Source organism: Diadema setosum, chromosome 7 (assembly GCF_964275005.1).
Source record: "Diadema setosum chromosome 7, eeDiaSeto1, whole genome shotgun sequence".
NCBI lineage: Eukaryota > Metazoa > Echinodermata > Echinoidea > Diadematoida > Diadematidae > Diadema > Diadema setosum.
In genome coordinates, this window is record NC_092691.1 from 32,999,402 (window position 1) to 33,012,454 (window position 13,053).

The 13,053-nt window shown below is 40.6% G+C and overlaps 1 protein-coding gene across 2 annotated transcripts in view; it reads right to left on the minus strand.

Moving 5' to 3' along the window:
• Positions 1-6,918: 6,918 nt before the first annotated feature.
• Positions 6,919-13,053, minus strand: part of LOC140231290 (dual oxidase 2-like) — a 37,366-nt gene continuing 31,231 nt past the window's right edge. For both annotated transcript variants that reach the window (XM_072311437.1, XM_072311436.1), the window contains 6 exons: positions 12,629-12,910; positions 12,111-12,340; positions 11,575-11,733; positions 10,756-10,911; positions 10,081-10,209; positions 6,919-9,149 (listed from right to left, as the gene is read on the minus strand). In XM_072311437.1, the coding sequence (XP_072167538.1) occupies positions 9,027-9,149; positions 10,081-10,209; positions 10,756-10,911; positions 11,575-11,733; positions 12,111-12,340; positions 12,629-12,910 (1,079 nt within the window). In that variant the 3' untranslated portion in view covers positions 6,919-9,026. The remainder of the gene's footprint in view (positions 9,150-10,080; positions 10,210-10,755; positions 10,912-11,574; positions 11,734-12,110; positions 12,341-12,628; positions 12,911-13,053) is intronic.

Genomic DNA, 13,053 nt, shown 5'->3' on the forward strand with positions numbered 1-13,053 from the left:
GGAGCTGTGGCGACGGTCATCGGACGAGGCACGTAAAGCACGTTATCTGAGTTGGGGCTCAAGGAAGTAGAACGAAAGAAGAAAGCACGCACAAATTCTATACAGGTGAACTTGTAAGCAAACGTTGCTACATTGCTACACTTCTGAAATGATTATGTGAGCTTCCCATGTCATCATCCTTGTTCAGTATAGTTTGTTTTTGGTTTTTCACAGTATTACATTTCTCTGCTGAGGGACCACAATTAAGTCTACACAAATCTATACATAGAGCTGTCGATTTATGTACTACATGATATGAAATTATGAAAATCGTCTGAACTTTCCTTTAATCATGATCTGCGTGGTCAGACAAATCACTGAGATTCTTGCACAAATAAATTCGTTTAAACGGTTAAAGCTGAATTATCTTTCGACCATTTGACGTCGGTTACTTTCATTACGTCACAAAACACACTTCCAGTTGACGCAGGTCCGAGTTTAACCGTGTCTGGTTCTCAAGGAACAATTTATTCGGCGATCGGTAGTGTAAATACAAATCATCAGTCAAAGTCTAAATTGTTATCATGACCAATTCACAAAGAACAGATATTACTTTTTACAAAACAATCTGTGTTCATTTGTTACATCTGAAATCATAATCTTATGAGAGGGTATTCGAATTGTTATAGAAAATACACACCTGGACATTTAACTCTCCCTTCCACATTCAAAGTCATGCAAATGATTACCTTTTCTCTGTTTCGTTTATATGTAGGCCCGACATTCCAAGTCAGATCATCTACTCGCCAATAATATAAACTTATCTCTCTTTTAAGAGGAATAAAACAAAACATTTTTTTTTCGTACTGTCATTAGTACTTCGATGGACTTGCCAACAAAACTGCACTGAAGAGGTCTTGAACTATTCTGCAAGTGAAGGTCATATCCCTTTTGAAAATATCACGAAATTTTTTCATGGTTAAAGGAAAATTCTAGTTTAATACACCCAGACTAAAAAAAAAAAAGAAGAAGTAAAAACCAACCATAATAAGTCACCCGAGAATACGCTCCCCTTTTGTACCCAGAAAAGGGTTGGATTGCTTCCGCTGTCCAAATAGATTTACAGAAAATCTTTAGTATCGTTCCACCCGTCATCATGAAGTTTTCAGTTTTTTCAATCCGAGGAAAGGTCTAAATTACCTACCTCTACAATATTCCAGCTTATTAAAGGAATATAATATTAGGAATGCATAAGAGACACACGAACTTTAAGTCAAAAGATGTAAAAGACTTGTTGCACAAAATCTCATCGCCACTTTCATATACCGTGACAAAATGAAATTGACTATACACAACCACTGAGACGATCCATCCAGTTTATATACATGATAAAATCAAATAAAAGCACCGACAGCAGAAAACAACAAACACAAAGGCACGATCACAAACAAACATCGAAAGAACATCATTCTATTCATCATTCTATTCTAGAATCCGTTCTTAAGATTTTTCATTGCCAAAATTTTACGAATGACCTACCCTATAGGAACAAAGGGAATATGTCAGCTTTTCTCCAGAGTATTACAGGCATAGAAACTAAATAAAGCAGTGCATGATCAGGGGCGGATCCAGGAATTCCGTAAAGGGGAGGCGCCTTTGCAAAATTAAAGGGGAGGTGCACGCACCCCCCCCCCCCATTTTTTTCTTTTTATTTCTTTTGTTTGTACCAAAAATAAAGAGGGGGCGCACGCCCGGTGCGCCCCCTCTGGATCCACCACTGATGATGCATCTGGGTATTCTCATGGTCTGTTAATACATTACGTCCGGTATAGCTGTAATGAAAACAAACGGCTCCTTCGCCCGTACAGCGTCGATGCTGTACATATGCGGGGCGCTTTAGCTTACCGCGAATGCAGTGCATTGTAGACACGTACGGCGTCGGCCTTTAGAATCCTCAATTTACCATTCTTTACCGTAATTTGTCTGTAACATTACTTCTTCTGGCTATCAGATATGTTGAGATGTACCATATCTGACAGTTTCATGGAATTTCACAGCCAATTATGGAAGAAATGTAAATACATGTAATAATGCATCGTCTTAAAAATGCGTTGATCGTCACGGTGGGTGTTATCACTCCAGACGCCGGCAAATACCCGGAAGTCCGACCATGAAAATATTTTTTTTTCAGAGTTCCTGCAAAGTCTGAGGATGTATTACTTTCTTATACTTGCACTTTGGCAAAATACGTCTAAATTCCTTCAAACGCCACCAATAAACAAGGGAATTGGTAAAAGAGGTAACAGCAGATAATACGTGCCACATATGGTAAACGCAAGCAATCACACGGTAATCGCGAATATGGAGTGTTACTATTGACAACATGATATTCATTACACAGATCAAGAGGTGTGTGACGTAAATTACGCAAAATGTTTTTAGAATGTGCTTGTTTTCCTTCTTTCGAAGCACCGTATCAGATGAATGAGACACGGATCTGTAGATACCGCAGTAGAACAGTCCGGTACAGGTCTCGATCAGAGACGAGAACACGGGAAACGCAATAACGGCATACTCGTTAGGGAAGGGTATGAAGGCGCATGAGATGATGACTGAAACGCACCAACAGCCAACACAGGCCGCCAGACATCTTCCGGTAGTGACGACTCCAAGTGTTCCAAAGGGATCCACGTGGATTGTCAGATACTGGTAGACGGATACCAGTAAGATGCTGATATGCGAAGCGAAGGTGGGAGAAGTAGCGACCAGACCTAGAACCTTCTGACACCAAGCGTCACATATCTGCGAGGGAGGAAAAAAGGCAGTCATTACCACTGCGCACCTATTACATCCTCTTTCAGGTGATCCATATCCCAATGCTTGTAAGCAGCTCCGCGTCGTCTCTTACTGTTTTTATTTTGTTTTGCCGTGAATGCACATTTCATTCATTTTCACTCATCCTAATATTTCCATTTTTCAACACAAGAACAAGATAGGAAAAGTTCTCTAAAATTCAGTCCGGCCGGAAGGCAAAGTACCGGATCTGAAGTACCTAACAATTATGCTACCAACTTCTGACGACAATTATTCCACATGGTTTGCCCATTATCATTTTCTGGAAATCATACATCAAATTTTATATGACAAACACTGTGCCACTTTCAAAATAATATGGAAAACATGTGAAAATTAGCACTTTCACTTGGCCTTTGACTTATATGACTTATTGACCCCAAAATTTCTCATCATCACTTGTCGTAGTACCAAGTTTAATTACACTGTACGTGTCTACATTCAGCCATTTTCAGGATATGGAGAAAGTGACCTCATGGCCTAAAACTTCCAACAACAACAGAAGAAAAAAAAACAATGTTAGGCGATACATGTATAGGCCCTACATACTAAGTTTCATGGAGATATCTTGAGCCGTTTGCGAGATATGGAAGAAAAAATGACAATCTAGCATTCCCGTTTTGCCCAAAACATTTCTTAAAGACCCTTAAATGGTTCTTAGGTTATTACGTGGTCAACAAAATCTATAACGGACAGACGGATGGACGGACAACCCGAAAGAATAGTAAACACATGGTGCAAAACGTGGCGGTGGCATTAAAAGAACTTACCTGAACAAATGTGGTGTCAAGAATAAGCAGCCGTAAAAGAGAGGTAATCATCAAGAGGTCAGCGAGCACAATATTGAAGGGTATGATATTTTGTTGTGTCCTTAGACCCTTGTTTATCAAAATGACAGCCAATGTGGACGTGCTTACACACACCGCGATGACTGCCAGCACGGCTTGAAATATCCGAAAGTTCTCATACGTGATGCTATAGCAGTTGTAGTACTGAGTAAGATCTGTTTGGTCTGCTGAAGACGCCGTGGAGTTCATTTTCATCTTGTAGTTTCAAAATCATTAAAATGTAAATCCATCGATATACATGAATGTTTCAGTTGTTGTCTCTTTCTCCCTCCAGAAGAATATTTAACGACGTAATAAGCTTTCCTCGTCAAATATAGCTAGTACGAGTGCGTCAAAAATCACTGCTAGAAATAGAGGCAGAAATGTCGATACCTGAAAAATGTCCATACCACCTCCCTGCTTTCAAACTCGTAATGGAGAAAGTCTGTTCCCCCAACGATTCGCATCTATTAGCTAAAGATTTCTTCTCGCTTATTCTTCACGCGTACACGTTTCTATCGTTGTGGTCTTCTCTATTATTTGTCCACCTATGAGGTGACTGGGGTCATGAAGCACTCTCAAAATAAAGCCCCCCCCCCCCCCCGTATCACAAAAATCTCGAGTTCAGCGACAGGAAGAAAAAAGACACATGGAAAAAAAGAGGACTTGACTGTGAACACCTGTGTAATTGCAAGCACAAAATACCCTTATCTTTTCTATCGAGAATTCGATGAAAGCTAGACAGGCGCATCACCTCGAAAGGTAATTGTTAATGTCAGACTGCCACTTTGCCCGCTGCGCCGAAAATCATGAATATTAATGTTACCCACTCTCCGACTTTTATCTGCTATAATTGTCACAGTAGTGCCGATTTCTCGAGTCTCTGTAAGACAATGAAGATTAACCCTAAAAAGACTGGGGGGGGGGGGCCTAAAAGGCCCCCCTCGACATTTCGCGCGATCACTCTGCAACACGCAATGCTCTCGCCGCGATGCTCTATGACTTTTTTTTTTCGAGTTTCCCGCACATTTTGACACCAAATTTGTGACGCCCGGGGGTACGGTTCTGAAGTTACATAACTTTTTGTACATGCACGTGAGGCCGAAAATGGCTCAAAAATGTGATTTTGTGTACAAAGTCAATGCAAATTGAGTTTTTTCACATGGTTCATATAAATGTGCTTATTTTTACTCTCAGTGGCTAAAATTAATTTGTTTTACGAGTATTATGCTTCAAAAAGTGTCTGCCACAAATTTTGTTAAAAAAACAAAAACAAAAGGTCGAAAAAACAATGAAATACATAAGAAATTCATAATACAATAAAATAAATAAGAAATTAATTTTGATACTAATTTTTTTTTTCAAGTACATTTGCTAAGAATGCCACAAAGAATAATTAGACCAAAAATGAGCACTTTTGGAGCTTTATTTACTGATTTAGATCAAAGAGTCTGATTTCTCGCATAAATTAGCATAATTAATCAAAATAAAATAAAAGAAGATTTTTTTTTTGTAAAATTTAAATATACGATCTTGTAGATTACATCGCACACTACCATTGTGCAAATTTCCGCGGCGATCGCGCGATCCACGGCCAAGATCTTAAGGGGGGGGGGGGGCCTTTAGGCCCCCCCCCCCCAGTCTTTCGAGCTACCAAAATAGCCCAGTCTTTTTAGGGTTAAATTACAAAAGCCCCAAAGTATGAAGTGTCCAATGAAGGAAATCTGTCGGCTTGAATCGGCGTCAGTGCTTGTCTGGGTGACTCGTCATATTTCATTTACGACTCGCCTCTGAATAACATTACTTGTTCAGTCTTTCGTGATACTATCTCCCCTTAGCTCCCCATCATCTTGTCACGTTCTCTCTCTCTTTCCTAGTTGTATACTTATGATGAAAGAAACACGTAATTTCTTATGATGTTGCTGCAATCTGCGTTAATCTGATGATGAAATTCCATCACTTTAGTCAAAATGACGTTCTCACCACATTTCAGCTGTTTCAGTGGGAGCTGTTGTGGTATATGACCACAGACTCTCAACCACGAGGTCCCGGGTGCAAGTCTGCTGATTGCTGCCGGATGCCGTCTGTCTAGGCACTTTATGCTAGTAAACTAAGGTTCTTCTGAGATGACTTCAAACTATCGGTTAGGTGGTTTCTTGCTTAAGATATTAATTTTATGAAGCTTATTATTATGGTCATGCCATTGAGATAAAATCATCTTAATTCTTGTGTCAGATCGAGTGCGGATGAGGACCGCAAACATAGCGCGCGATATATTTTTTTTTTTTTTTAATAAAATAATTTCAGATACAAGAAATGACACTGAGCTTATGTCCAAATTTTTCGGCATTGAGGATGTACAGTTAAATAAAGGTTGTTATCCATCGCACAGATTACTTTCCATAGCAGGCATATATTAAAGCTTGTGTATTTGTGACGTAATTCAGCAGGGAGGCTGGAGTTCCCCTCCCCCTTCCCTGGCTTTAGGGAGGATCGTTTCTCATTAATGAAAACTGGTGAAAAACTGCTGCCCTGTGTTGGTCCATTTCGCGACAGTGCTTACGCTAATATTGACAATTGTAGTAACACGTAGCTGTATATATATGTAGTCTTAAATGGCCCGCTCATGTTAATCTAAAATAAACTCTTGATACAATGCATACATGTGTAAGTGTATACACTCTTTACCCGCATTTGTCATTACCTTTTCAACTTATTCTAGAGTCGTGCAATATGAATTAAAACACTCAACAGAGTACCATGTTGGTTTCACATGATAAAGTTTATCAGACTAAAAGCCTTTTACTTCGTTTGTCTACAATGAAAACAAAGTGAGAAAGAGGATGAAGTGAAACAAATAAATGTGGGTGAGAAATTCTCATCGGATGTGCATTGGTACACAATGGCTTATTAAAGCAAACAATCATGCATTCCAATAATGATGATTTATAATTTCGTTTTCTCGTCAGCATCAGTTATTTTTGTCATTTATATTGTCAACATCATGATCATTAATGTTATTTACAGGGACCGCGGAAAGTTTTTCAGGTTGGGGGTTGCAGGACCGAGGGGTCAAGGTCAATAGTACATTTTGTACCTTAGTATTTTTATTTAATGCTTTCGTCGAAAATGCGTCATGTGTGCAGAGTGTGGACAAAACTCAGAACACACTGTAACACATGAACCTTGCACCGACTGAAACAAACAAACAAACAAACAAACAAATAAACAAACAAGCAAACAAACCCACAAAGAAAAGTTCTTCAAAAATGAGTTTATTCGATATCTCGGTTTCAGTATTACAAAATATAATATGAAGAAAGAGCAAGAGCAGTATCAATAAATCGGAACATATAAATATGTACACGTGCATATGTCCTTTTCCCCATCGATCTCTGGGCAATTGTTAACTCCAACAGACTTTTAAGATTTTTAATCTAAAACCGATACATCTACTACTATTATTTCACGGTAATGACATCATATATATTTATGTTGCAGTTTCAGCTTTCCGTTAGTACGGACGAAAACGTCACACAATCATAATTGATACTTCAACGTAGAGAAAGCGATACCCGAAGTACCCAAAGGGTGCGGAGATCAAGCACAAAACTTGTTCAGAGAAATCACACGCAACACCAACAATAAGGATATATAGTACCTACTGATTAAGCCACAATGTTCTCGTTGAATCTGCAAAGTCATCTTCATGAATCAGTTCTTACCGAAGACCGACGAACGGCAGATGCCTCACGCACCCGGAGAAGACGGGGCGGAAATATCAAGGTGTCTGTAATTTTCACCTTATCATCCACCATCAGGCCGAGCTAACATAAATCGCAAATCAATCTAAAAACATCAACTCGTAATCCTCAAGTTATTATGATCAGTAGAGATGACTAGAATTTGCAAAACAGGGGCAAGAGATGTTTTATACACATGTGTCCTCAGACTTCCAAAATTACACATCGTCTATGGAGAATTCAAACTTCAAAGGGGTTATAGCTTGCATTACGAAGAGAATTGTTATACTGTGTATCCGTACTGAGTGTAACGTTTCAGTTACAACTACACACTTTGCCGAAATACAAATAGAATTAAGATAACTCGAGTCGTATCTTTCGAGATGACAGCTAACAAAGTATTCCTGTTCCAAAGGAATGTCAATTGAACTCCTCGCCCAGCTTTTGATCAGTTCAAGCTCTTCAACATAGCATACAACAAGTTTCTACCAGACAGGCAACACTCCTTTCATAATTATGGTCTTAAACAAGAATATTATCATCTTACTCAGGTATTATCCAGGGTACCTCTTCTGTGTTTCAACTGCTCTACCAGAGGGCTCTGCCATTGTGATCACCCTAGTATTGCCGGGTGCCCATTTTTACACCTGTGTTGAGTGGGACACGTGAGTAAAAACGTTTCCTCCAGGGACGTTGGCACTTGACAAGTGTCGTACTCGGGATTTCATTTTGAACAGCCATGAGTCTTTTCCACTATACCATAATACCCCTACAAATATATCTGGCGGCCAGAATAATTACTCCTTTAATTACCTTTTGAGCAAATTAGCAAGATTCTACCTTTTTTTCACACTCACTACTCTGACACTTTGTCTCCATTCTTCCTTAGAAAGCAGGAACGACATATCAGACAAGATCTCACACAAAGAAACCGTTTAAGTACTTGACGCCTTTTTCTATGTTACAGACGACAGGATAACATCTCTATCATATCAGAAAACATAGTCTCAGTTGACGCAGGTATGTGCGTAACGCAAGTGGGTCTCAATAGAGTAATGGGACAGTCTATTTCCGATTGATCATCTGAATATAAATCATTAGTCAAAGTCTAAACAAGCTAAGCAATCATCATCATCATATTCTAAACACACGATAGACGTTACGACCACTTTTGACAGTTAAAGGATGTTAAGAAAATAAATTGCTAAATTACATGAGAAGGCATTCGAAACGCATTGTGAAGTACACAATTTTCATATTATCTATAGTGGATATTACTCTCTTCAGAATATACAAAACATTCTAGCTCACGTCGTATTTTACAAAATAAATCGATATCCATGTTCAAATCCAAATAAACGAGTCCGTATATTGCATCTCGACTCTATGTACATCCCAAGCGTAACACATCCGCCAACCAATAAATATTTCTTTGCGCACATAACATAAATCTTTTCTCTTCTTTAATAGAGGCACAAAGTAAACTAATATTTTCCCTTCGGGTCGTTAGTACTTCGGTGTTCTTGTCAAACAAAACTACATAAGAAAGGACTTGACAGTGTCGGCATTGATGTAACAAATTCTTTAAACAATCTTCTTCTCCCAACGTTACAGAATTGTTTCACTAGAAGTTCTCGAAATGGTGGATAAATGCAGCTCCATCGTACTTGTTGAGCTCCACGCACGCTTGTTCCACGTTGCCGGTCATTCCCGGTGGCCCGCAGCTGAAGACTCCGATCTTTCCGACCTGCACAGCACCAGTAAAAGAAGCATTATCGAGACGTGTTTCCTTGTACAGAATTTGAAATAATCATTAATTGACCCATAAATGCAAAAAAAAAATGTATTTTGACTTCGAACATCAAATCTTTACTCCAGTCCAGATGTGTATGTACACGAAATTGTGTTTCGTCGAAAGCTGACAACATTTCATATCTTTTTGGGTGGCAAGAAGCAAACCTCCGAAGGTCTCCAGTCATGATATTCCGACACTTTCAGTATTCCATCTATAGCCGGATTACCGGCACCCATTGAAGCGCTACCTCCATAGATCAATTCTTTCGAGACAATGATGCCATTTCTGATACGAATGTATCTCCGGACTCCCAAACTGTCTAAGATGGCGGGCTAAGCAGTCACGCATTATTGGCAGTTCTGCCATGCAGTTACGTTGTTTTTAGAATAGTAAGAGGGAACTTCAGCAACAGAGAACCAATTAAATCGTAGAAACAGGAATATGATTGCCCAAGTTAACACAATAAGCATTCATGGAACGATTGAGTTTTCAGAATGGTGTGGATGCACTGCACTAGCTGGTATCAAAGTAGGTTTTGCAAAACAATTTTCTCCAAGGTAGGCATTTTTCCCCAGCGTAAACGGAGAAGAACACTGAACAGCTTTTGAAAATAGTCAGAAAGAATTACAGTAACTGGAGCAAATCAACGCCTATTTACTGATTTTAAAGAAAAAAAAATATTCAACGTTGTCAATAAGAAAGTCGTGCTGGTTCCGTGCTATTATGGCATATGCCACCATCGACAAAAAAAAAAAAAAAAAAAATGTGTATAGCTGCAAGTTTACCAACCACACCGCCTTCCCTAATGATATCAATGGATTAAGTCCCTCATTACCAAGGGCAAGATGGCGATTGAGACACCAAGTTTGACTAGGACTCTTACCCCTGGGTGCTCGTCTTCCAGCGACTGCAGGAAAGAGGTGAATTGAGGCCGTCCGAAGTGGGTTATGGACTGGAGACCGGTGAAGAGTGAGCGGTTGGAAATCTTCTGGAAATGACGCTCGCAAATGTACTGGGGAGCAGAAAGAGACGATGATTAGTGTGGAATTATGTCAGGTAATAAGTGTATTACTACCAGATTAATTAATGTGCCCAGCAATGTCGACATCTTTTCATCACGTAATCTGCAATAGATTTGACTCACATAATGTTCATTTGCATATCATTGTGAAGCTCTCCGGGAAATGAAAAAAAAAAAAACAACCCAATAACACTTAACTACATTTAAAAAGACAATGTTCTACGCGGTTGAATCATTCTAATCTTATCACTGCTTTACTGTGTACAGCAGATCCCATTGTTGTAAGATTAACTTTAAGACATACATACACGTACACATTATGTAACATGGACTGTCATTTTGGTGTTATATCAAATCAATTAAATCATACGCAGTATAGCTGAGTGGCCTGTTGTGATAATAATTTGAGATTTGCACAGTGTGCTGAATCAAACCATGTTCTCAGTCAGTTGTGCAAAGGGGGTTCAGTAAAAAAAAAAAAAGTTTTCGAGTTCTCGCAAGGAGAGCCAAGTATGAGCCGAAGTGATGAGGTCTTACCAGCATGGTGGTTCGGAGGTCGAACTTCTGGAAGAATTGGGTGATGAAGATGTGGACGCTGACGAGGTCATTCTTGTCGTTTTCCTCGACATCGCGGATGATGTCGGTCAGCCACTCGAAGTGCTTCTGGGTTCGTGTCACCCACAGGAAGTAAACCTGGTTTGAGGATATCAAAATGATAAAGATATGTAGATCAATACTCTCAATATCATTTAATACTAGCACAAGCTAGCACAAGAAAGTCATTATACTTACATGCCAAAACACACACACTATACACGCACACAGGGCACATGTGCGCACACACACCGGTGAAGATCTCACATGCTTTTCGTGATCATTATGCTGAAGCCCGTGTTTCTACAAAAGCGTTTTATCTCTGTCACTCTGGTATTGGGAGAATGCAGCAGAAAATGGTTACATTAGCGAGCCCTAATGATACTGTTTTTACAATGCCCATAACATGTCACCAACAGCATCGTGTATGTGATGAAGGAGTGCTGTCTTTGGCTGTTGAGTATTGGGCCTTTCCTTGAATTCTATTGGAATGATGTTCTGATAAACACCGAGATTTTCAGCCGGTTAATTTGACGAAAATTTTTGTGAGGTGTATTCTCCCGCTCTGAGAGAGAAAGACAAGGACTGGGAGGGAGGGAGAGGGACGGACAGACAGATAGACAGACAGACAGACAGAGACGGAGAGAGAGAAATATAGAAAGAAAGAAAGAAAGAAAGAAGAAAGAGAGAATAAGTAAAGTAGAAGAAGTTGTGTTGGCAATCACGTCGCAGTGGTTGAATGATGTTGCGATGTAGTCTCACCTTTTTGCAGGAGATGCGCGACCCGATGGAAGACTTTTGTACGATGTCCTTGAGGATGGAAGCGAAGGGCGTGACCCCGATACCACCTCCCACCAGTACAGCCACCTCGTACTGGTACCAGTCCTGGTGACCCTCTCCATAGGGGCCGTCCAGGAACACCTGATGTGAGATAGAGGGAGAGTGACATAGATGAGTTACATGGCCGGATACAGCGATGATGGAGCAATAAGCAATATTGAGGCTAATTATGCCATGATTTATTGGCCACTTATGAAACAAAATACATTCATGGACCAAAGATTGATCCATCGATTCATCGTCGTGCGTGCATAGCACGACCTTAAGATTTGATTCCCATAAACTCTTCCCCAATTGATGTCGGACTTGTATGCTTATAGGTGTGAGTGTGTGAATGTTATAACATTAAGTCATGTTCTCAGGCTCGTCGTTGTACGTCAGATAAGCATTCTTTCTCGCAAAGCCCTTTCTCCCGAGTGCGAGATGTTATGAGTCCCTGCCTGGGCCTATACCCTTACCTTCGGCAGGGGATGCTCTCGTAGAACGTTCGGATCGTACGTCTGTCGGAGGTTCATGGTCCAGGGCCCGACGGCGCGGATATGGAGCGAGAGGTTCTCCTCGTGCGGGGCGGAGGTCAGGGTGAACGGATGGTACTCGCTGGAGGACAGGGTCTTGACGGCGATTCGCACCCATTGGCCTGACTTGTACTCAAATCCTATGGGGCGCTTGAACTCAAGCATGGTCACATCTGTCCAGGAAGCACAACAGATAAAAAAAAAAAGTCAATGAATATTGATGTTACAATACTAGTGCAGTGTGCACACCAATAATTGATAAATTATTTATCAGTGGAGGGAAATAACCAATCTCCCAGGGGTTAGAGAGCATACAGCGGGAACAGAAATAAAAGTTGTAGGGGACGGGACAGCAAAAAGTTATTGGTTCTTTGTTTGTTTGTGTTGAGGGGGCAGGGCGGAGAATGGTAGCTGTGCGAAGGGGATGCAGGGAGGGGAAGCAGCAGTCGCTTGAGACTCACCTGACGGGAGATTCTCGGCGCGGACGACGGCAATCTCAGCTTTCTTGCGGCTGATGCTGACCAGTTTGTCGAGGGTGAAGAGAACGAGGGGCCCAAGGGAGAAGTAGTGCATGAACGGCGGCTGCACAAGGCGGCCAGAGCCGTGCAGGAACATAAGTATGAAGTAGATAACCCACAGGTTGTGGGTGAACCAGAAGAGGTTGAAGACTCGGCGGCGGGCATAGGAGAAGGCGAATGTGTACATGACGGCGCAAACCATAACACACAGAATTCCGGTAAAACCTGCAGTATTGGATTTGAATAAACAAACAAATCAAGTCAATTTGTTTTGGATAATTAATCATTTACTCAAAATAGTTTTGCCCAAGAGTGCCCCCCCCCCCCATCAGGTGTTTAAGTAAGAACAGAAGAAACGCAATTTAATG